At 56.1% G+C, this 22,656-nt stretch overlaps 2 protein-coding genes across 2 annotated transcripts; one reads left to right on the top strand and one right to left on the bottom strand.

Annotated features, from left to right (window-relative positions):
- Positions 1-203: 203 nt before the first annotated feature.
- Positions 204-5,742, top strand: LOC148646710 (uncharacterized). Its single transcript, XM_088608893.1, has 3 exons — positions 204-1,063; positions 1,660-1,755; positions 4,146-5,742. Exons 1-3 carry the CDS (start codon positions 893-895, stop codon positions 4,614-4,616), a joined length of 738 nt encoding a protein of 245 aa, XP_088465019.1. The 5' UTR covers positions 204-892; the 3' UTR covers positions 4,617-5,742.
- Positions 5,743-6,077: 335 nt separating this feature from the next.
- drap1 (DR1-associated protein 1 (negative cofactor 2 alpha)) lies at positions 6,078-21,968 on the bottom strand. Its single transcript, XM_088608894.1, has 7 exons — positions 21,469-21,968; positions 17,228-17,300; positions 14,129-14,222; positions 13,903-14,025; positions 12,489-12,579; positions 9,622-9,707; positions 6,078-8,596 (listed from the first exon to the last, which is right to left on the bottom strand). The coding sequence occupies exons 1-7, from the start codon at positions 21,508-21,510 to the stop codon at positions 8,446-8,448; spliced, it is 660 nt and encodes a 219-aa protein (XP_088465020.1). The 5' UTR covers positions 21,511-21,968; the 3' UTR covers positions 6,078-8,445.
- Positions 21,969-22,656: the final 688 nt, after the last annotated feature.

Raw genomic sequence — 22,656 nt, forward strand, 5'->3', positions numbered from 1 at the left:
TCCAGGTGGGGGTACACACTGCTGGGGGTGGAGGGGACCCCCGGCTGTCGTGCGCTTCTCCCACCGCCAGGTGGCGCCGGGTGGCGGAACTCGGGCCCCACCCACGTGCGCGGCGCCGTGGCGAGGCGCGCGGGGGGGGGGGGGGGACGCTCGAGCTTAGCGGCCGGTCCAACGGATCGTCTCACCTCGCGAGACGGGTAACGGAAAAGTAAACCGCCGGAGAAAATTCTCTCGCCTTTCTTTTTTTTGTTTTGGTAGTACTTTGATGAATAATGCTGGAATTAAAACTCGTTTTAACTAAGAAAGATTATTGTATCTATCACGACTGAAAAAAAAAAAGATTAATTCCGGCGTCGGCAGAGTTTTACGGTTATAGTACATTTTCCCCGGACTCGCCTCCTCCGGGTGTGAGGGCTGTTATACAGGTTGTAAAAATCCCGGGTTCGGTTTAGGGTTGTAAGCTTTCGTACGAAGGGGAACAAAAAGGGGGGTTTTCAATGGCCGGTTATCTAACTTTATGGGGAAAAAAATAAAAAGACGAGAAGAAAAAAGCCCGGAGGCGGCGGGTGGGTGCGTGCCTCCCTCAGCCGTCCACCCCACACTTCCCCCTGGGGCAGAGAGGCCAAATAAAACGCCTTTCGCACTAAAGAAATGACCCCAGGAAGAATAAAACCCGAACAAGAACCTAAAATGCATTCTTGATGAAGAAAACCGAGCCGTCCTACGCGGCGGCGGTCGGTTTGTGACGCAGCTGTCGGCGAGTTGCTGTTGCTAGGCAACAAGGGGGGGGGGTCCACCTGCCTCTTGGGGGGTCAAGGGGTCGCAGGTATCCATATCGGGGGGGCTCCGGTTCACCTGACACCCCCCTCCCGCTCCGCCCCGAGGGCTGAAAATGTGGGAGCCGCATCGCCAGGCGGTGTTGAGAAACGGGTGTTTGAAAGCGCCTGTGGACCCGGGCGACTGGACGCCCCGTACGGACCAGCGCTGGGCCGCCCGGGCCCGGAGGAAACCGGCCGGTCCGTCTTTAAAACCCCAACACCTCGGGCTGAGCCCGCCGTGTCCGGTGAGTGTTCAGCCCGCGCTTCACCCGGCTGCTGTCTCAACACCAGGAACACCGATCGGACCCCGCCACTAATGAGCATCGCTTTCAATAGCAGAGACAACGGAGGGTACAGCCAGCTCTCTCTCTCTCTCTCTCTCTCTCTCTCTCTCTCTCTCTCTCTCTCTCTCTCTCTCTCTCTCTCTCTCTCTCTCTCTCTCTCTCTCTCTCACACTCACTCACTCACTCACTCACACACACACACACACACCGGGGCCAATCTTCCCAGAAGCCAACTTACCTCCCCAGCACGTCTTTGGACTGTGGAGGACAACCCGAGCGAACCCAGAGGAATACCCACACGAACACAAGAAGAACATGCAGACTCCACACAGACAGCACGCCAGGTCCGGAACTGAACCCTGAACAGCACCAGCTGGCCATATTAATCAAGTAAAGAGGGAGGAGCCTGTGTATCCACAAAGACCGGATCTGAGCCCCGGTCTAGGGTGGTTAGGCTGCACCCCCACCCCCCCGGGCTGGCAGTGTTCTCTCGGAAGTGGGGCGTCTCTCCCGGGAGGGCCCCGTCAGAGACGCGCTGTTTGTGGGGTCTCTTGCAGGGGGAGCTCCCAGACTACAGCATGGTGAAGAGCCTAGCTCTCGAGCTCGTCCGGCCCGACCCGACCCGACCCGGGACGGTCTCTCAGCGGACTGAGGTCAGTACAGGAGCAGGAGGGGGGGGGGTATGGGGGCGCCGTCATCTTCCTCACCCCCCGGCGCCCGCGTCTTTCGCAGGGCCACGCCTGCCTGAGACACTTTCTGTTCTTCAGCTATTATGGGCAGCTTGTTCCACGCCCCTACCACTCTTTGTGCAAAGAAGTGCTGCTGTACTAAGTCCTGAGTACTCTGCCTCTTAGTGCCTTTGCTGAACAGAGAGTAATCCAGTCAAACTGCTTAGTCAGTACATTTGGGGGATTTTGAATGCTGTATTGAGCCACCTTGCAGGTCGAGACATTTATCCATTTTCCTGCTGCTCTATCCAGTAAAGGGCTGCAGGGGAGCTGGAGTCTATCCCAGCAGGGTACTGGGTACACCGTGGACAGGACGCCAGTCCATCGCGGGGCGCACACAGACACGCACTCACTCACACCAGGGCCAGTTTTCCCAGAAGCCAGTTAACCCACCAGGGGATTGTCTTAGGACTGTGGGAGAAAACCCATGTGGATCTCAGGAGAACATGCAAACTCCACACAGACAGCGCCCCAGGAATTGAGCCCCAGCTCTTCACAGTACCGGCGCCTCTGCCAATCACAGGCAGCGAGTCCCTGGACCTGCGGTGCCTCTGGTACTGAGCAGGATGGCCACAGCAGCAGCAGCACATCATCCGTTGGGGGAAAACTGACCTGCGTCACAAGGGTCTAAACCAGTTAGGCAATGATCCTGCTCCAAGAACCTACTGGGTTGTATGAAAGCTGAAATCCCTTCTGCTACTGCTACTGCTACATTTACTGATACTACTACTGCTGCTGATACAGCAACTACTACTGTTAATACAGCTACTACTGCAGCTAATACAGCTACTACTGCAGCTAATACAGCTACTACTGCTGTTAATACAGCTACTACTGCAGTTAATACTGCTACTACTGCTGTTAATACAGCTACTACTGCAGCTGATACAGCTACTACTGCAGTTAATACAGCTACTACTGCAGCTAATACAGCTACTACTGCAGTTAATACAGCTACTACTGCAGATAATACAGCTACTTCTGCTGCTACTACTACTAGGTGCTGGTAGGCTAATTGGTTTCTGGGAAAACTGGCCGTGGTGTGTGCTCTGAGATTGACTGGCGTCCCATCCAGGGTGGACCTGCCTTGCGCCCGTTGCATTCTGGGATGAGCTCGAGCTGGCTGCAGCTGTTTAGAAAAGCGATGGATGGCATGATAATCCAGTTTACAACTGCCTGAACTTGAACTTGAACTTTATTGCCATAAGTAACCGGAACACGTACTGGCACAATGGAATTCTTATTTACTTAAATCTCTCGATTTCTAAAACAAGTGTTAAAAGCGCTTCATCCAGGCGGCGGGGGGGATGACTCTCGGAGAGGAAGGAATCAGAGGTTTATCCGTTAGTTCAGGCCAGTCTGTGTAACACCACATCCACCTGCTCTGTATCAATCACCAGAGTCAAGAAAGGAACATCAGTTATCCACTTTTTTCCTTTCTTTCTGTATTGGCTTGCACTGCCCGAGGGAGGGTCAGAGGGTCTTCTGATATCACACTGATCCCAATACACTGCCTGTGCTCAGATCGATCTGAAACTGAGTGTTTTACTGCTGTCCCTCGGTAGCATCACCAGTGACAGCCCTTCTAAACTCCAATGGCTAGTTTGGAAAGTGCCACAGGCTATTGAAACTTGACCTTGAACTGGCAAAAATGCTGGAGCTTCCATCTCTGAAGGCAATCGAACCAGTAAGGCGTCAGTTTTCGTCCTGGTCTAGACGAGTGAAACCCAGTACAGCACTACAGCTACCATCACTGGTGTCGCCGTCTCATTCTGCTCTGGGTAAGAATGCTTGGGGCGAGATGGCGTTCATGGTGCCCCCCTCCACAGGGCGACAGCTCAGTGAGGTTATAAGCTCCATCCCCCCGATAGCTATATCCCCCCGCTAACTGTATCGCCCTGCAGCTCCCCCCTGGCAGCCCCACTGGAGCTCAGCAGTGCCTGGAGGGGAGACGCCTGGGAGAGCTGAGGCTGCTGCTGGAAGAGGTGTTAATGGGGCCAGCAGGGGGCGCTCACCCTGTAGTCTGTGTGGGTCCTGATGCCCCAGTATAGTGACGGGGGACACTAGATTGTAAACAGGCGCCATCCTTCTGATGAGAAGTAAAACCGAGGTTCTGACTCTCCGTTATTAAAAATCCTGGGGCATTTCTCAGAAAAGAGTAGGGGTGTTACCCCAGTGTCCTGGCCTAATTCACCCCTGGTCTTTTACCAATCAGTGTCCAGAAAAGCACTATATAAGTGTAAGGAATTATTATTAGTAGTAGTAGTATTTGTGGTTCAAGCCGGCCTGTGCTTTCTGGTGTCGTTTAACCCCAGAGCCAGGCCCGGCGGGCCACAGAGGGCCACTTCACTCCCGCCCTGGAGCATGCCGGCCTGGACGAGGCGTCGCCATGGAGACGGAGCCTGAAGGAGGAGGAGGAGGAGGAGGAGGAGGAGGACGTGCCCTGCCTGGCAGCAGGGAGGAGGCGGTCGCCATGGAAACCCAGGCCCAGCGGGCCCCAGCTACGCCAGAAAAAAAAAAACACAGGCGGGGACTTCAACGCGACTCCCCCCCCCGCGCTCCCCGCAACCTACCGGAAAGAAAGGCATTTTTACGAGAATAAAAAAAAAACAAAAAGTTCTCGGGCGAATCCTCGGAGGTGGATTGAAAGGCCTGTGCCGCTCTCACTGCCTGCTGTGGCACCTGCTCTCCTGCAGGTGGTGCTAAATTCCCCGACTCGTTTCCAGAGCAGGCGTCTCCCCCATTTCTGCGTTTCCCAAGGTGCACCTGCGCATCCTAACGTTTAAGCCTCAGCTGAGCGGTCCTGGAGGACCACAGACCCGCCGGCTTTCATTAATGAGCTTAATTAACCGCTGAGCCTTAATTGCACTCATAGCATTCTTGAGGGGAACGTTCACAAGTCTGGGATGTGATGTTCTTTAAGAAATGGAACTGTGGAATCTAGCAGGTTCACCCGCTGAAAACAGTCAAAACTGCTCAAATGATTCCTGTTATGACGGGTTCAGTTGTACAACTGGGAGCTGGGCTGGAACTGGTGGCCTTGGTGGTGCCGAAAGGCATTTCGGGCGCAAATCGTTCCGAAATGCATCAGTCAACAGGTGAACTGGTAGGGGATACAGCCACCGGCATTCAATTCACACGCGAGAAGGAGAACCACAACTCACGGTGGTACAGGCGCGGAGCAATGCCAATAACTTACGGTGCGGGACACCTTCTGGGTGGAGTCTGCATGGTCTTCCCATGGGATTTTTGCGGGGTTCCGTTAGTCTCTCGACTCCCCCGAGACACGCTGGCGGGCTGAGGGGGCTCTAAACTGCCCGTGCCCCCCCCCTTTCAGGACAAGCCTTCCCAGGAGCCCTTGCAAAAGCACACCTTTGCCCGGCCTCGGGCAAGACACTGGCGTCACGAACACTAGAATCGCCGCCCCCCTCCCCGCGAGAGAGGGTACGCTGGGCAGAACTCATCTCCAGGAAAAGAGGAAAAAAAAACAAACAGAAAAATCCAGCAAGAACAAACAGCCACATTATAATGAAACCTGAACTTTATTTCACTCTTACAAAATAAAACTGTTAAAAGTATTTTTTTTACGAACAGCTTCTCCCCCTCTCTTGACCTGGAGAGATCGGACACCGAAAACAAAAGAGCAGGGATGCCGCTCGGGGGTTAACACGTTCTCGCGCCGTCATACATATTAAAACATTTAAAAAGGAAGCAAAAAAATTAAATATTTATAAAGGAGAACTGAACTTGGAACCACGGTCCGAGGAGGCTGGAAAGAAACTGTTCGGGTTCCAGGTCTCCTTTGTCCTACAATGGGAGAGGGGGGAACTGGGCCCGTCCGAAATGGCAATGAAAATAAAAATTGACACGTGTCCTCATTTTTTTTCCCTTTTCTTAAAAAAAAAATAATAATGAAGGTATCCGCTTTTAGAGAGACGCGACGTCTTGGCTCTCCGGCTTTTCCAGCGACGCGGGACAACGACGACGACGACGACGACTCCGGCCCGCCTGCCCTGTTCTGCTCTACTTGCCCAGACACTTCCTGTTCGAGAGGTTGAGGAAAGACGCCAACCTGGACAGGAAGTGGTCCAGAGTGGCGGGGTGGGACGTTGTAAAAAAAAAAAAAAGAAAAAAAAATGGCGCAGCGTGGTCAACTCGTGGTCGACTCAGGGCCCTGGCTTGGAAAATTCTCAAGAGTCACTCCAGTGCGCTTCTGCCCATTTTAGACGCTAGCTGTGTCTTCCCCCCCCCCCCGCCGCAAGAACGAGAAGGTTTAATACTGAAATGTCTGGGATGGCAAATATCCCCTGTGATTCGACTGCTTTAATCTCCCCGGCCTTGCAATGCCATCGGACGCTCGGGTCAAACTGTTTCTCGTCGTCTTTCTTGTTTTTAAGTCTGTCGCAGGGAAACGCCGAGCTGCGATACGGCCGGGGCACGCCAACTTTAGGTTCGGTCTAAAAATCTAAAGAAATCCAAGTGCCTTTTGCCCGGCTGCAGAGAAATCAGGAGAGGCATCTGGAGCCCGAGCTGTAGCTCGAGAGGGACGGCGCTCGTCCGACCGTAGGCCGAACGGAGCGCAGGGTCCCGGGCGATAAGGGCCGTCAAGACCGTTGGGTAAACACGTCAGGTTCTCCGGCACCATATCATCTCGCGAACCGACGTGCAGTTTGGAAAAAAATTTAAAAAAAGCCGATCCAGGGAAGACGAAGAGATCTACGGGCAGACTTCGTCGTCGGTGAAACCAGGCAGGAGCGGCCCGACCAAGAGGGCTCAGAACCGCAGCCGGTTCGGGCCAGAACCAGGCCGACTGGATCCAATAGGGAAACTCACACGGGGAGAGACTGAGTGCCGTTTCGGCTGCAGCCAGGCCTGGGACGCGGCACCATGCCGGCGATCTATCGCCTGGAGTCTTATTAGGCGCGAGAACAGACGATATCTCGGGCCCTGCGTTTTCCCACAACGGACACTGCGTCGCCTGCTGGGCCGCGAGAGGGGGGGGGGGGGACAGAGCGTTTCGGGGACCTTTCTTAGTTTGATGGCCCTGCAGGGCGGCTGGGCTCTGCGCGAGGAGATCCCCCCCCCCCCGAGATCCGCCGCTCACACCACGCGGTAAAAATCAGATCGCCGTTTTTATATTTAAAAAAAACGGGCCCAGACGATCTGAAACCCTTCGTTTGCCATTTTAAAAAGCCATTTCCCCCTCCCCCCTCCCACCCCTCTCTCCCGCATCCTGTAGATCCCCCTCAAAAGATTATCCGGCCGTATCCTGACGCAGATCGGTAGTGGGATATGCCCACCCACCCACACACACCTCCTGGGAAGAAAATGCCCAAGAGCTGTGCCGACACCTGTCTGCTGGCCAGCTGCGCACCTGGACGACTCGAGAATTTCTCCAGCGCCGTGCCCCGTCTCGCCGTCCCAACGTCCCTCCCGAAAACGCTACCCAAGAGCAGAGGAGTCCAGACCAGTCAAACTCAAATGGTCGATCCCCTTAGGCGGTTTGTTTTCTCCGCCCCGTGACGGTTTATAGCGCTGAACGCTGCCTGGCCAGCCCAGCCTGCTGACGGCAGGTTAACACTGCTAGGAAGCTCCAGCTGACCCGTGTGTCTCTCTCTCTCTCTCCCGGTGGGCCGGGATCCCCTCTCGCCTCCGACATATCCGAGAACCTGCCCGCGCTGCCTCCGCAGATTTGAAAAAAACGCCCCCCGCCCACTCTCGCCCACTCTCTCCCTCTCTCTCCCTCCGGCGCCTGTGTGCGTTTCTGACGAGCTCCTACCCCCCCCCCCACAACACGCGGTTGGTGGCCATCTTTCTGGTTGGGAGCACGGTCTCGTCTTGGGGCCACGCCGGCTCCCGGCGAGCGCGGGACCCCTCCCACCAAAGCGCCGCGCGTTTTCGGATCCCGCTTCTCAGCGTTTAAGGAGCCTAACCTGTTTCCCCCCCCCCCCCACCACCCCCGACCGCATTCAGGATATCGCAGAAACGGCTGCCACACCCATGAGCCCTCGGCTCCACCACAGCCCTGGCCACACCGGCGTATGGCTATTTCCAGCTTGGCGGTTTCCCGTTTCCACAGGAAGCCTGAAATCCGCTTGATGGGAATTAGCCTTAGCCTTGTGCCATCCTTTCTTTCTTTTCCCTTCCCCACAAAATCTTCTCTACAGCAAAGCAAGCGTCCACCCCCCTCTGCAGAGCACGAGACAAAGGCAAAGCAGGCCGGAAGCCATCTTGATATCCGCCGGGTCCTTAAAACAGGCTGCCCGACGCACTGCCCGACCAAAAAACCGGAGGGGCCGTTGGGGAGGGTGTCTCAAAGGAAACGACTCGTTTTAAAAAAAGAACTCAATATTTTTCCTCCACGATAAAATTAAAAAAAAAAAAAACAACAACACAAGAAGGGTAAAACACATAATATACAACCTAAAAGACTCTCCTTGCTCTCCTCCGTCGCCTGTGGCCGTCGCCCCCCCGCCTCCCACCCCAAACGCGGCACAAATTAAAACAAACCGAAGGTAAAAAGTGGAACGGTGTGGGGGTTGGGGAGCGGGGGGGCAGGAGGCGAGGGGCCAGAGGGAGTGGGGGGGGGGGAGGGAGAGGAGGAGGAGGAGGGAGCTAGGAGTCGTAGTCTTCGTCGTCGTCGTCGTCCTCCTGGGGTGGGGGCGCGGAGCCCAGCAGCGGGGGAGGGGGCATCATGTTGCCCAGTGGCATCGCCAGGCCTGCCTGCGTCGTGCCCATGTGCAAATACGAGGGGGCCAGATTCGGGCTGCAGGGGGAGGGGGCAGAGACAAAAAACAACCCATCAGCGGCAACGCCCGCCGGGACGATCCGCCTCCCGTCCCGTCCCAGCTCTGCGGGCGGGGGGGCCGTCACCCGCTGGGCTGCCCTTTCGATCGGCTCTGCTCATCCCTGGCCTCAAGAGCCACTCCAGCTCGGCTGATGCGTTTTAAAGAGCCCTGACACACCTGCAGACGCAACGGCCAGCCAGATCCAGGTAACTACCTGTCCGGGACCGGAGCTCCTCATCCCTACAGTGACACCCGCAGGACTCTGGAGCTCCTCATCCCTACAGTAACTCCCGCAGGACTCTGGAGCTCCTCATCCCTACAGTAACTCCCGCAGGACTCTGGAGCTCCTCATCCCTACAGTAACTCCCGCAGGACTCTGGAGCTCCTCATCCCTACAGTAACTCCCGCAGGACTCTGGAGCTCCTCATCCCTACAGTAACTCCCGCAGGACTCTGGAGCTCCTCATCCCTACAGTGACACCCGCAGGACTCTGGAGCTCCTCATCCCTACAGTAACTCCCGCAGGACTCTGGAGCTCCTCATCCCTACAGTAACTCCCGCAGGACTCTGGAGCTCCTCATCCCTACAGTAACACCCGCAGGACTCTGGAGCTCCTTATCCCTACAGTAACTCCCTCAGGACTGCTGCTCTCCGGGACCAGAGCTCCTCATCCCTACAGTAACTCCCGCAGGACTCCGGAGCTCCTCATCCCTACAGTAACTCCCGCAGGACTCTGGAGCTCCTCATCCCTACAGTAACACCCGCAGGACTCTGGAGCTCCTCATCCCTACAGTAATGCCCGCGGGACTCCGGAGCTCCTCATCCCTGCATTTGCATTTGTATATAGCGCCTTTCATTCTGCATGAGGGGCGCCGGGCTCTCTGTGCCCCCAGCCCCAGCGGGACTTTGAGGGGAAAGGGACAGGCACTCACAGCGGGGAAGCACTCCTGGATCAAGGGGGCACCGGAACCCCCCGAGGAGAAAACAGGGCGATGGCGCCTCACCTCTGGAATCTGGCCACGGGCTGCTGGTTTGTGCTTGGCTGTGAGCCGTCCTCCTCGCCTTCCGTCTCGCTGTCTTCCGAGTCCTCCTGCAGCCACAGGGGGGCGACACCAATAGAGGACATCAGAGAGCTCCCGGGAGACGCCGACAACAAGCCTCCTCCACCCCGAGAGCTCCTGGGAGACACTGACAACAAGCGTCCTCCACCCCAAGAGCTCCCGGGAGACGCCGACAACAAGCCTCCTCCACCCCGAGAGCTCCCGGGAGACGCCGACAACAAGCGTCCTCCACCCCACTGAGAGCTCCCGGGAGACACTGACAACAAGCGTCCTCCACCCCAAGAGCTCCCGGGAGACGCCGACAACAAGCGTCCTCCAGCCCAAGAGCTCATGGGAGACGCCGACAACAAGCGTCCTCCACCCCACTGAGAGCTCCCGGGAGACACTGACAACAAGCGTCCTCCACCCCAAGAACTCCCGGGAGACGCCAACAACAAGCCTCCTCCACCCTGAGAGCTCATGGGAGACGCCGACAACAAGCGTCCTCCACCCCAAGAGCTCCCGGGAGACGCCGACAACAAGCGTCCTCCACCCCGAGAGCTCCCAGGAGACACTGACAACAAGTTTCTTCCCCTCCCCCCAAGAGCTCCTGGGAGACGCCGACAACAAGCGTCCTCCACCCCAAGAGCTCCCGGGAGACGCCGACAACAAGCGTCCTCCACCCCGAGAGCTCATGGGAGACGCCGACAACAAGCGTCCTCCACCCCACTGAGAGCTCCCGGGAGACGCCGACAACAAGCGTCCTCCACCCCGAGAGCTCCCAGGAGACACTGACAACAAGTTTCTTCCCCTCCCCCCAAGAGCTCCTGGGAGACGCCGACAACAAGCGTCCTCCACCCCGAGAGCTCCCAGGAGACACTGACAACAAGTTTCTTCCCCTCCCCCCAAGAGCTCCTGGGAGACGCCAACAACAAGCCTCCTCCACCCTGAGAGCTCCCGGGAGACGCCGACAACAAGCGTCCTCCACCCCAAGAGCTCCCGGGAGACGCCGACAACAAGCGTCCTCCACCCCGAGAGCTCCCAGGAGACACTGACAACAAGTTTCTTCCCCTCCCCCCAAGAGCTCCTGGGAGACGCCGACAACAAGCGTCCTCCACCCTGAGAGCTCCCGGGAGACGCCGACAACAAGCGTCCTCCACTCCGAGAGCTCATGGGAGACGCCGACAACAAGCGTCCTCCACCCCGAGAGCTCCCGGGAGACGCCGACAACAAGCGTCCTCCACCCCAAGAGCTCATGGGAGATGCCGACAACAAGCGTCCTCCAGCCCAAGAGCTCATGGGAGACGCCGACAACAAGCGTCCTCCACCCCACTGAGAGCTCCCGGGAGACACTGACAACAAGCGTCCTCCACCCCAAGAACTCCCGGGAGACGCCAACAACAAGCCTCCTCCACCCTGAGAGCGCATGGGAGACGCCGACAACAAGCGTCCTCCACCCCAAGAGCTCCCGGGAGACGCCGACAACAAGCGTCCTCCACCCCGAGAGCTCCCAGGAGACACTGACAACAAGTTTCTTCCCCTCCCCCCAAGAGCTCCTGGGAGACGCCGACAACAAGCGTCCTCCACCCCAAGAGCTCCCGGGAGACGCCGACAACAAGCGTCCTCCACCCCGAGAGCTCATGGGAGACGCCGACAACAAGCGTCCTCCACCCCACTGAGAGCTCCCGGGAGACGCCGACAACAAGCGTCCTCCACCCCGAGAGCTCCCAGGAGACACTGACAACAAGTTTCTTCCCCTCCCCCCAAGAGCTCCTGGGAGACGCCGACAACAAGCGTCCTCCACCCCGAGAGCTCCCAGGAGACACTGACAACAAGTTTCTTCCCCTCCCCCCAAGAGCTCCTGGGAGACGCCAACAACAAGCCTCCTCCACCCTGAGAGCTCCCGGGAGACGCCGACAACAAGCGTCCTCCACCCCAAGAGCTCCCGGGAGACGCCGACAACAAGCGTCCTCCACCCCGAGAGCTCCCAGGAGACACTGACAACAAGTTTCTTCCCCTCCCCCCAAGAGCTCCTGGGAGACGCCGACAACAAGCGTCCTCCACCCTGAGAGCTCCCGGGAGACGCCGACAACAAGCGTCCTCCACTCCGAGAGCTCATGGGAGACGCCGACAACAAGCGTCCTCCACCCCGAGAGCTCCCGGGAGACGCCGACAACAAGCGTCCTCCACCCCAAGAGCTCATGGGAGATGCCGACAACAAGCGTCCTCCACCCCAAGAGCTCATGGGAGATGCCGACAACAAGCTTCTTCCCCCCCCAACCCCGAGAGCTCCCGGGAGACGCTGACAACAAGTTGCTTCCCCTCCCCCCCGAGAGCTCCCGGGAGACGCCGACAGCAAGCTTCCTCCACCCCAAAAGCTCCTGGGAGACACCCCCCCCCGAGACCTCCTGGGAGACGCCAACAACAAGCTTCTGCCCCCACCCCCAACCCTGTGAGCTCCCGGGAGACGCTGACAACAAGCTTCTTCCAAACCCCCCCCCCCGAGGGCTCCCGGGAGACGCCGACAACACGCCTTGTCTATTAAAAAACCTTGCTAGCGAGCAAATGACCGAACGCAGGTGTCCGCAACCCCGGACCCGGGAAGCCGCAGCCCTCCAAGCTCTTCCCACAACGTCCCGACCCGCCGAAGCCGGTAGGTGAGCCCGAAGACGCTCCGGATCTCCAGAACCGGGGCTGCACACCCCCTGACTTGTGGACCACAGGGCCAGAAACTCCTCGCCGCACTGGCACCCCAGCTGACCGGCCGCGTGCCGCCACAGGCGATGACCTCCCCCCGGCAGGGCGAACCCGGGCCGTTAGGTTTTACCCACCTCCTGCTCAGACTCCGTCCCCGACTGCTTCTTGTCTTTGCCCTTGGCGCCGGCGCCCCCGTTCTTCCGGCCCGAGCCCGGCTTCCGGCCTCTGGGTGCGAGAGAAGGAGAGGGGCGTCACTCCGCCAGACGCGCACGACACCAGAGCTCTCCCCTCGCCCAGGGCCCCTGCGCACACGAGGACGCGCGCGCCCCGTCACGGGGGCCCGGACCCACAGCGCACACCCCGTCACGGGGGCCCGGACCCACAGCGCACACCCCGTCACGGGGGCCCAGACCCACAGCGCACACCCCGTCACGGGGGCCCAGGACCCACAGCGCACACGAGGACGCGTACGCCCCATCACGGGGGCCCAGACCCCCTCGCGCTTCTGGACTGCCAGACCCTGGTTTTTTTACCATCCACACTCCTACCCCCACCCACTCTCATCCATTCTCACACACACCCACTTGCCTCTATCCACACTCCCACTCCCACACCATCCCACTCCCACCCAACCATCCCAAACACTATCCCACTCCCACCCACCTATTCCCACCCATTCGAAGCCCATCCCAATGTCACCCACCCACCCAAACATCCCACTCCCACCCACTCACCATCCCAAACACTATCCCACTCCCACCCACCTATTCGAACCCCATCCCAATCTCACCCACCCACTCAAAACACCATCCCACACCACATCACACTCCCACCCACTCAAAACACCATCCCACACCACATCACACTCCCACCCACTCAAAACACCATCCCACACCACATCACACTCCCACCCACTCAAAACACCATCCCAATCTCACCCACTCAAACCCCATCCCACACCCACACCATCCCAAACACTATGCCACTCCCACCCACCTATTCGAACCCCATCCCAATCTCACCCACCCACTCAAAACACCACCCGACACCACATCACACTCCCACCCACTCAAAACACCATCCCAATCTCACCCACTCAAACCCCATCCCACACCCACACCATCCCAAACACTATGCCACTCCCACCCACCTATTCGAACCCCATCCCAATCTCACCCACCCACTCAAAACACCACCCGACACCACATCACACTCCCACCCACTCAAAACACCATCCCAATGTCACCCACTCACCCAAACATCACACTCCCACCCACTCAAACCCCATCCCACTCCCACACCATCCCAAACACTACCCCACTCCCACCCACCTATTCGAACCCCATCCCAATCTCACCCACCCACTCAAAACACCATCCCACACCACATCACACTCCCACCCACTCAAAACACCATCCCACACCACATCACACTCCCACCCACTCAAACACCATCCCAATGTCACCCACTCAAACACCATCCCAATGTCACCCACACCACATCACACACCTACCCACCCCCACCCAGTCCCCCCCCCCAGCCCCTCACCTGCGTGACGTCTTCTCTCCCCCCTCGGTGTGGTTGTCCTCGCCGTCCCCCTGCATGTCCGGCACCGCCGCCACCAGGTCCTTCAGGAAGTCGAACTGCTGCTCCAGCTCGATGCACTGCTTCCTGGGAGCCGGACACACGCACGCACACGCACACACACACACAAACCGGGTCAGCGCCGGCGCCGGAGAGATAGGGAGAGGCTGGGCGGAGGGGCGGCTCTTACAGGTGGGACGTGGTCATGGTCTTGGCGTTCCGGGACTGCGTGACCTGGCAGGCTTTCGTCAGGAGGGATTCCAGGAAGAGCTCGAGAGCCCGGGCTGAGCACCGGAGTCAAGGTTACAACACCTCAATCTGAGGACGGGCTACGGCGGGCTCCCCCGCGGGTTCGTTCCCAGGCCGGGAGGAAAAGGAAAGGGCCGTGTCCCGCCTGAAGGGGGCGCCACAGCCGAAAAACGTTGCGTCTCTTTCTCTTTTCAAGAACGGCACGAACCTTCGCCCGTTGCATTTGTGAACCGAGCCCTCGGCGACACAATCACACCTCCTCACTGGCTTTAATAATAATAATTATAATAATAATAATAATAATTGCTTACACTTATATAGCGCTTTTTCTGGACACTCCACTCAAAGCGCTTTACAGGTCATGGGGATCCCCTCCACCCCCAGCAGTGTGTACCCCCACCAGGGTGAGGCGCCAGTCCGCTCCCCACACCCCAGCTCTCAGTGGGGAGGAGAGCAGAGTGATGGAGCCAGTTCAGAGAGGGGGGTTATTAGGAGGCCATGATGGGTAAAGGCCAGGGGGGAAATTTGGCCAGGACACCGGGGTAACACCCCTACTCTTTTCGAGAAGCGCCCTGGGATTTTTAATGACCACAGAGAGTCAGGACCTCGGTTTTACGTCTCATCCAAGGACGGCGCCTGTTTACAGTATAGTGTCCCCATCACTATACTGGGGCATTAGGACCCACATGGACCACAGGGTGAGCGCCCCCTGCTGGCCCCACTAACACCTCTTCCAGCAGCAACCTTAGTTTTTCCCAGGAGGTCTCCCATCCAGGTACTGACCAGGCTCACACCTGCTGAGCTCCAGTGGGTTGCCAGTTGTGAGTTGCAGGGTGATATGGCTGCTGGCTTTATAATATTAGGATCAATCGGACCTGTCTGCTCCCAGCTCTTACACCTGTTGGGAGCTTTAACGGTTGTGTTCTGGCGGTGAGATTAAACCCCAGACAGGCGACTGGAAACACGACGCAACTATTCCAATGCAGCAGCTTCCTAGATCAAGCCTCAGCGATCTCATGCAGGCGGGAGGGACTGAAGACCAGCAGGTTTGTGGGGGTCACCAGCAGCCGGCCCGGGGACCCCCTGTTTGATGTAGCCCATCCCTGAAACAAGGTGTGGTTCTGGAAGTCCCTTGAGGTTACAAGGTTTCTGTGGTGTGCTCTGGATGAATAAATGGCACCAGTTCTGTGGTTAGAAAGCCAGGCAACCTGTTTTTTTTTTTTAACCTTAAGCCATTGGCGATCCACTCCATTCCACCGGGGCCAAACTCCAGCAGGCTTTCCAGCTCTTTAACCCATCTTCAGCTGAAGACCCTCGAAGGGTGTTCAACGGGTTCAATGAAACCGCAGTTTAGTCATTAAGAGCAGAGGTGGGACGGGAAAACCCGGAGACACTGCAGTCCTGCAGGACTGGAGCTGGGCAGCCCTGTGGTGAGTTCCGAGATAACCCCCCCCCCGCAAGTGGCACAGAACCCTGGGGCTGGGACTGTCCTGTTCTCTCTCTCTGCCTGGGAAACCCACGTCCCACCCCGTCACGAGTTTCGAAAAGAGGCAGCTTCGAACGGACTCGTTCGCAAACTCGATACATCTGCAGCTCTCTGCTGGAAGAAGACAGACTCACTCAGCCTAGGAGACGGGGTCACAGGTGCTGCTGGGGAGACCTCTCCGGGCATGCTGGGAGGTTTCTGTGACCCAGCACCACCTCAGCACGTTGGGGGGGGGGGGGTCTGTTTTCTTACAGCGCCTGCACTATCTGCGGTGCGGTTTGGGGGGAGGGCAGTTCTTCATGAACCTTGACCGCAGCACCATGGAAAGTGTCCCCACTAGAGGCATCACCACTGTGTGGTACCGCAACACTACCATGCATGACAAGAGACATGCTACAGCGAGTTGAGGCAACGGCGCAGGGGATTATGGGATGTGACTGACCACCGATCGGCGAGATCCACACCCTCTGCTGTCGCGACGAAGCCCGATTCATCAATCAGGATCCCAGCCAGCCCGGATACAGACTGTTCTTCCCCCCCCGCACTCTGGAAAGCAGTACCGACCCATTCAAGCACAGAGCACCAGGCTTAAGAACAGCGTCTACCCCCCTGCAGTGTGCGTCCCCAACAGCTGCCTGGGTAGTAGCTCAGACTCAATGCGCTGTACACTTATAGCACTTTTTTTTCCTCCACTATTGCATGTTTATTGCTCACACACTATGTATTCCTCTAGTTATTATGTATCATTGTCTGTAATAATAATAATAATAATAATAATAATAATAATAATAATTGCTTACACTTATATAGCGCTTTTCTGGACACTCCACTCAAAGCGCTTTACAGGTCCTGGGGATCCCCTCCACCCTTACCAGCAGTGTGTACCCCCACCTGGATGAGGCGCCAGTCCGCTCCCCACACCCCAGCTCTCAGTGGGGAGGAGAGCAGAGTGATGGAGCCAGTTCAGAGAGGGGGGTTATTAGGAGGCCATGATGGGTAAAGGCCAGGGGGGAAATTTGGCCAGGACACTGGGGTAACACCCCTACTCTTCTCGAGAAACGTCCTGCGGTTTTTAATGACCACAGAGAGTCAGGACCTCGGTTTGACGTCTCATCCGAAGGACGGCGCCTGTTTACAGTCTAGTGTCCCCCGTCACTATACTGGGGCATCAGGACCCACACAGACCGCAGGGTGAGCGCCCCCTGCTGGCCCCACTCACACCTCTTCCAGCAGCAGCCTCAGCTTTCCCAGGAGTCTCCCCTCCAGGTACTGACCAGGCTCCCACCTGCTGAGCTCCAGTGGGGCTGCCAGTAATGTACCGTCTGCCTTGTGCGGTGTCATCTGCTGTACCGGGCCTGTCCAGAGAGATCAGGGCGAATAAGCATGTCCACATGGCACTCAGGTCCCCTGCTCTCCACTCTACTCTGAGGGAAACACCAGGCGCAAACACTACATTAACCAAGGGAAGAGTCCCTCCACCCCCCCCGACCCTCTCGGATCAGCACCGACACAGATCCCCTCATCCCCGAGCGCCCCCACTCCCGCTCAGGATACAGATGATGACGGGGACGGCGGCCGCCACCTTGCCGATCTCCTCGTCCGTCTGCATGATCTTCTTGATCCGCGCCTGCCGAGAAGGGAGAAGAGGGGGGAGAGACTGAGGGCGTCTTCCGGGGAGGTGACGGAACCGGCGCGGCTCCGCGCTGTTCTCCGGCTCCAGCAGGGGGCGCTGCCTCGTGCAGGTGTTTGTCCCCTGCAGAGCAGCAGCAGTGCACGAAGAGACTACGAGCTGCTCTTCCGCTGGACTCATCGGGCGAAGGCGATGAGGGGCTGATCAGGGTTACTGAAGGGGAGCCGTGAGGCTACTTTAAGATCTCGGGGTCAGAAACAATCGGACTTGAAGAGCACATTTCAAACCACAAAATGTGCACGGTACCCTGTAAAACCTCCAATTCACATCACAGAATAGAGGACATTTCCGGGTCTGCTCAGGGCCATGTCCTGGGATTCAGAACGAGGCAGCAGGACCTCCGGTGAGGTGGAGCGGCCCTGTGACCCTGTAAACAAGCAGGCTTGTGGATCCAGCTCTTCTAATCCAGTAGAAATACTGCTCTCCTCTCCCAGACGGTTTCACTGGCAAATACTCCTCACTGGTTAACTCTGCCTGCGGATCACACTGGAACATTTCTGCAGTGAAATGTCTGCTGCACAACCTGTACTTATTCGCTCGTACATCTCAGTGCATTAGTCAGTACAGGGACTAGTGAGCAGGAAGGGCCGCTTCACATCTCAGTACACTAGTCAGTACGGGGACTAGTGAGCAGGAAGGGCTGCTTCACATCTCAGTACATTAGTCAGCACAGGGACTAGTGAGCAGGAAGGGCTGCTTCACATCTCAGTACATTAGTCAGCACAGGGACTAGTGAGCAGGAAGGGCTGCTTCACATCTCAGTACATTAGTCAGCACAGGGACTAGTGAGCAGGAAGGGCTGCTTCACATCTCAGTACATTAGTCAGCACAGGGACTAGTGAGCAGGAAGGGCCGCTTCACATCTCAGTACATTAGTCATCACAGGGACTAGTGAGCAGGAAGGGCCGGTTCACATCTCAGTACATTAGTCAGTACAGGGACTAGTGAGCAGGAAGGGCCGCTTCACATCTCAGTACATTAGTCAGCACAGGGACTAGTGAGCAGGAAGGGCCGCTTCACATCTCAGTACATTAGTCAGTACAGGGACTAGTGAGCAGGAAGGGCCGCTTCACATCTCAGTACATTAGTCAGCACAGGGACTAGTGAGCAGGAAGGGCCGCTTCACATCTCAGTACATTAGTCAGCACAGGGACTAGTGAGCAGGAAGGGCCGCTTCACATCTCAGTACATTAGTCATCACAGGGACTAGTGAGCAGGAAGGGCCGCTTCACATCTCAGTACATTAGTCATCACAGGGACTAGTGAGCAGGAAGGGCCGGTTCACATCTCAGTACATTAGTCAGTACAGGGACTAGTGAGCAGGAAGGGCTGGTTCACATCTCAGTACATTAGTCAGCACAGGGACTAGTGAGCAGGAAGGGCCGCTTCACATCTCAGTACATTAGTCAGTACAGGGACTAGTGAGCAGGAAGGGCCGCTTCACATCTCAGTACATTAGTCAGTACAGGGACTAGTGAGCAGGAAGGGCCACTTTCCGCCACAATTCGTGGGAACTCTCGCTCTCTCCTGTGGCCAGACCAGGGGTCTGCAATAGCATGGCGACTTGCGGTACTTTCAAAGTTACAGCGCTACAAAGTTCCCAATTTTGTGCCGAATTCGACATTTGTCAAGTTTTTCCGCGCCCTCAATGATTGTATTCCGTGACAGAGATTTCCTGCCCAGTCTAAGAAATTAGGACTGCAGTTCCCCTTCAAGCGCCTAGAAGGAAAACAGACACGTGTGGGGAGACTCTTGGTGGACTGGCGTCGGGGACCCCTACTGACCCCCCAGGAAGGACAGGGGGTTTCTGGATCTCTTGACAGCTGTGCCCTTAATTGCCTGACAGAACTCATTATTTGCTTAACTGGACAAGTAAAAGCCTTCCCTTGTTCTGAAGAAGCTGGGGATTTAAAGAGACCGAGAAAACCCGGACAGTGGCCTTTGAGGACCGGAGCCGGGCTTCCCTGCTCTAAACTTTCCTCAGCCCCCCCACCCACAGGCTGCTGTTAAACTCGCCTCGCCCGACGCGCTGCCGACTGCTGCAACTTCCCGAGCGGTGCCTCGGGCCCCAGCGCCGACAGGCCCCGGGCGATCTCTCCTTCCCTGAGCTCAACTCCTGCCGGTTCCGCCAGAAGGGCCCGCCTTTCAGACTGCGGGCCTTTAGCTCCGAATCGGAGCTTTCTCCGGGGGGAAAAAAAGCAGCAGATACGTCTAGGAGATGAACAGCTCGGCCATTAAGCTGCTGCTTCTGAGCCTCCAACTTCCTGCAACGTAACACACCCGTGTTTTGTCCAATCAGGTCTGCTCGCTGCCTGTCTATTACTCGATCACCCCCTCCATCCATTTTCTACCCTTGTTATCCAGGACAGGGTCAAGGGAGAGCTGGAGCCTATCCGGCGAGCACTGGGCAGATGGCAGGCTACACCCTGGGGGTGACGCCAGTCACACACAGAGACACAGACACACACTCACACCAGGAGCCGATCAACCCGCCAGCATGTCTTTGGGCTGCGGGAGGAAACAGGAGCACCTGGAGGAAACCCATGCAAACACAGAGAGGACGTGCAGACTCCACACAGACAGCACCCCGGGTCCAGAATTGAACCCCCTTCCCAGAGCTGCAAGGCAGCAATGCTGATCACTGTGCCTCTGTGTCTATTATTCACCTTCTCAGGTATCAATTTTTTTCCCCCCAATGACTCAACTGATCTAGGCGGGCATTCCTAGATGCACAGTACAGCAGGGAAGGTGGTACTGTCATTGAAGCTCAGGACTGGGCACTGGATGTTTCCCCAGTAGCTTCCAGCTGACCAGCTTTGAAACCGATTCCCAGTGTTTCGCCCCCAGAGGGACCGATCCTCCCAAAACCCCAACAGCGCCGACTCTACAGCCACAGTCGCTGATGTTACGGGCCTCTCCATGGTCACTGGAAGTCCTGCTAAGAGCTGTGCCAATGCAGATCCCAGAGAGGGGGCACCAGTCTATCACACACACACACACACACGTTAGTGATAGATCAACCTGGGCAGCACACTTCTGGAAGGCAGGACTGAACAAATGCTGGAAGTCACTTAGGAGAGCCCCGAAATGACCCTGCCAATTGGTTAATTGCTCTGATTGCAATGCATCTGTCTACCTCTATGAAAATGCAGGAATCAGCCCAGGCTGACAAACAGCAGTCATGGGTCAGGGATATCAGACACACACTCATCATTAAATCAGCCTCAGGCATTCCTGTGGTTACAGAACCACAACAGCTGGTCCTCCGGAGCTCACAGCGGTCTAGAAGGCAACAGCACCTCTCAGATCCATTGTATAGAGAGGATAATACCCATTCAGGCCATTATTATAGAGGATCAGCTTCATATTTCTAACCTTAAGATAGCGGCGCAGCAGTGACGAGTTCCCAGCATAAGTTTGGAAGACAGGAACCGAAACACATGTCACTCACAACGCATTAAGATCGTTTTCTTTGGTTTGAATCTCTTTGAAAACCGGGTTCAAACAGAGCGGGGCTTCGATTTAAACGCCCGCCCGGTTCTCCTCTAAGAAACGTGGTGTTTTTAAAAAAAAATAAAAAACACAATACTTCTAAGACCACCGAGGTTTCTCAAGATTTGCTTGTGGCAACAGGATTTCGTTTTTAGCCCGGATCTGGCCCCGTGTAAAATCGTCCTTGCCCAGCGTGGAAAAGGAAACTTCTGACGATTTTCAGCGATCAACAACACAGACTGTTGCATACAAAAAAAAGATACAAATTCAAGAAAAAAAAAACCTGTTTCCTGTTAAAACCAAATCAACACGATAAAACAGGCCATGGCCCGGGAAAAGTTTAAAAACGCCTCTCGAATCTACCTCCCAAGAATGGTAAACAAAATTGCCGGGATGTTGTACCCGGCGCTTCCCGAATCTCTCTCCCCTGCACCAGGCGCGACAGGTTCGGTCACCGCCTGCAACTCGAGCCCCGGGCTTCGGCACAACCGACCAGGCCCGACTTTCCCCATTCACTTTCATACAGATGAGAGAGGAAAAAAAAAAACCCGAACCGCAGTTATTGTAATTCCTTTAGTTTGTTTGCCTTTTAATAAAACCCAAGCACACTTACCGGAGGGAACCTGGCGTTGTACTTCTTTTTTTTACTCGGCATCTTGAACGTCCTCAGCCTCTCGTGGGTGGGTTTTTTTTTCTTGTTTTTTTTTTTTAAATTGATATATATTTTATTTTCCCCCCCTTTCCCTTCCGAGACGGTGCCGGGCAGCAGCGCCTCCTCTTGGGGAGTCCTAGGGCTTCCGCAGGGTCCAGCCGCCCGACACCCCCGAGTTACCGGTGTAAAAAAGCCGGACTGGGCGGCGCTCCCTTCGCCTCTCCGGCTTGAGGGATCAGGCGGCGCGGCCTTGTGTGTACCGCTCCGCAGGACGGGAAGGCTCGGCTTGAGATTAGTGACTCATAAGGAATATATATATATATTTTTTACGCCATGTAGTGTGTGCCTGCGTGTCGTGGCTTTTTAAAAAAAAAAGTACCTCAGACTTTTCCGTTCAGGGGGAACCTCTCATCCACACGTTTACAAGCTCGCTTACAAGCAAACTTACAAGTTGCGCCCCCCCCGAAATTGTGTGTAATAACGTATTTGGGGAAAATGTGTTAAACATACGCGGCCGAAAGGGCGGGCGTCTTTACACAAAAGGTGGTGGGGGTGTGGAACAAGCCGGCCCAGCCCGATTGTTGAAGCCGGCTTCGCTCAAGACACAGCTGGATGAGACCCTCGGATCAATTTTCTTATTGATCCCCGCCTCGCCTGCAGGATCTCTGTTTTGTACGCCCTGTGTACCGCCAGCCTCTAAATCGGCCAAACACGAAACAACTCCAGTCCACCAAGAGTTGTGTTTTTTTTTTAAATCTTTTAAATGTTAACACTTCTCGCATCGTGTATCTGGTAATGAGTTGTCGATTAATCCTCCTTCAATCAATCCAACAGTCCGGTTGTTTTGTATCATGGGATTGTGTTGTTGCTGTATTGTATCAAGCGCTTTGAGAAGCCACCTTTAAAGGCGCTATATAAAATAATGTATTATTATTATCATTGTCATACATATGTTCTCTGTTTATGAGCTGTTTATGAGCTCTTGATGCGAAAGCCAAATTCATTACGGGCAATAAAGGTAAAATCAGTTCAGTGATTGTACATTTAGCGCTAGTGTGGCTACATATAATATATACAGTCTGAACTCGTTCAAAAGCAGTTTTTGCAATTCAAAAGCAAAAACTGCTTTTGAATTGCAGCACAGTTTTA

This window comes from Lepisosteus platostomus, chromosome 16 (genome assembly GCF_059453375.1).
Source record: "Lepisosteus platostomus isolate fLepPlt1 chromosome 16, fLepPlt1.hap1, whole genome shotgun sequence".
NCBI classification, from domain to species: domain Eukaryota; kingdom Metazoa; phylum Chordata; class Actinopteri; order Semionotiformes; family Lepisosteidae; genus Lepisosteus; species Lepisosteus platostomus.

Excerpts from the sequence above, each read along its gene's own strand:
- LOC148646710 (XM_088608893.1), top strand. The coding sequence starts at position 893 with ATGTGGGAGCCGCATCGCCAGGCGGTGTTGAGAAACGGGTGTTTGAAA. Across the intron at positions 1,064-1,659 it reads GGCTGAGCCCGCCGTGTCCG|GGGGAGCTCCCAGACTACAG; the intron begins GTGAGTGTTCAG and ends GGTCTCTTGCAG. Across the intron at positions 1,756-4,145 it reads CGGTCTCTCAGCGGACTGAG|AGCCAGGCCCGGCGGGCCAC; the intron begins GTCAGTACAGGA and ends GTTTAACCCCAG.
- drap1 (XM_088608894.1), bottom strand. The coding sequence starts at position 21,510 with ATGCCGAGTAAAAAAAAGAAGTACAACGCCAGGTTCCCTCCG. Across the intron at positions 14,026-14,128 it reads ACCATGACCACGTCCCACCT|GAAGCAGTGCATCGAGCTGG; the intron begins GTAAGAGCCGCC and ends TCCGGCTCCCAG. Across the intron at positions 8,597-9,621 it reads CCCGTGGCCAGATTCCAGAG|CCCGAATCTGGCCCCCTCGT; the intron begins GTGAGGCGCCAT and ends CTCCCCCTGCAG.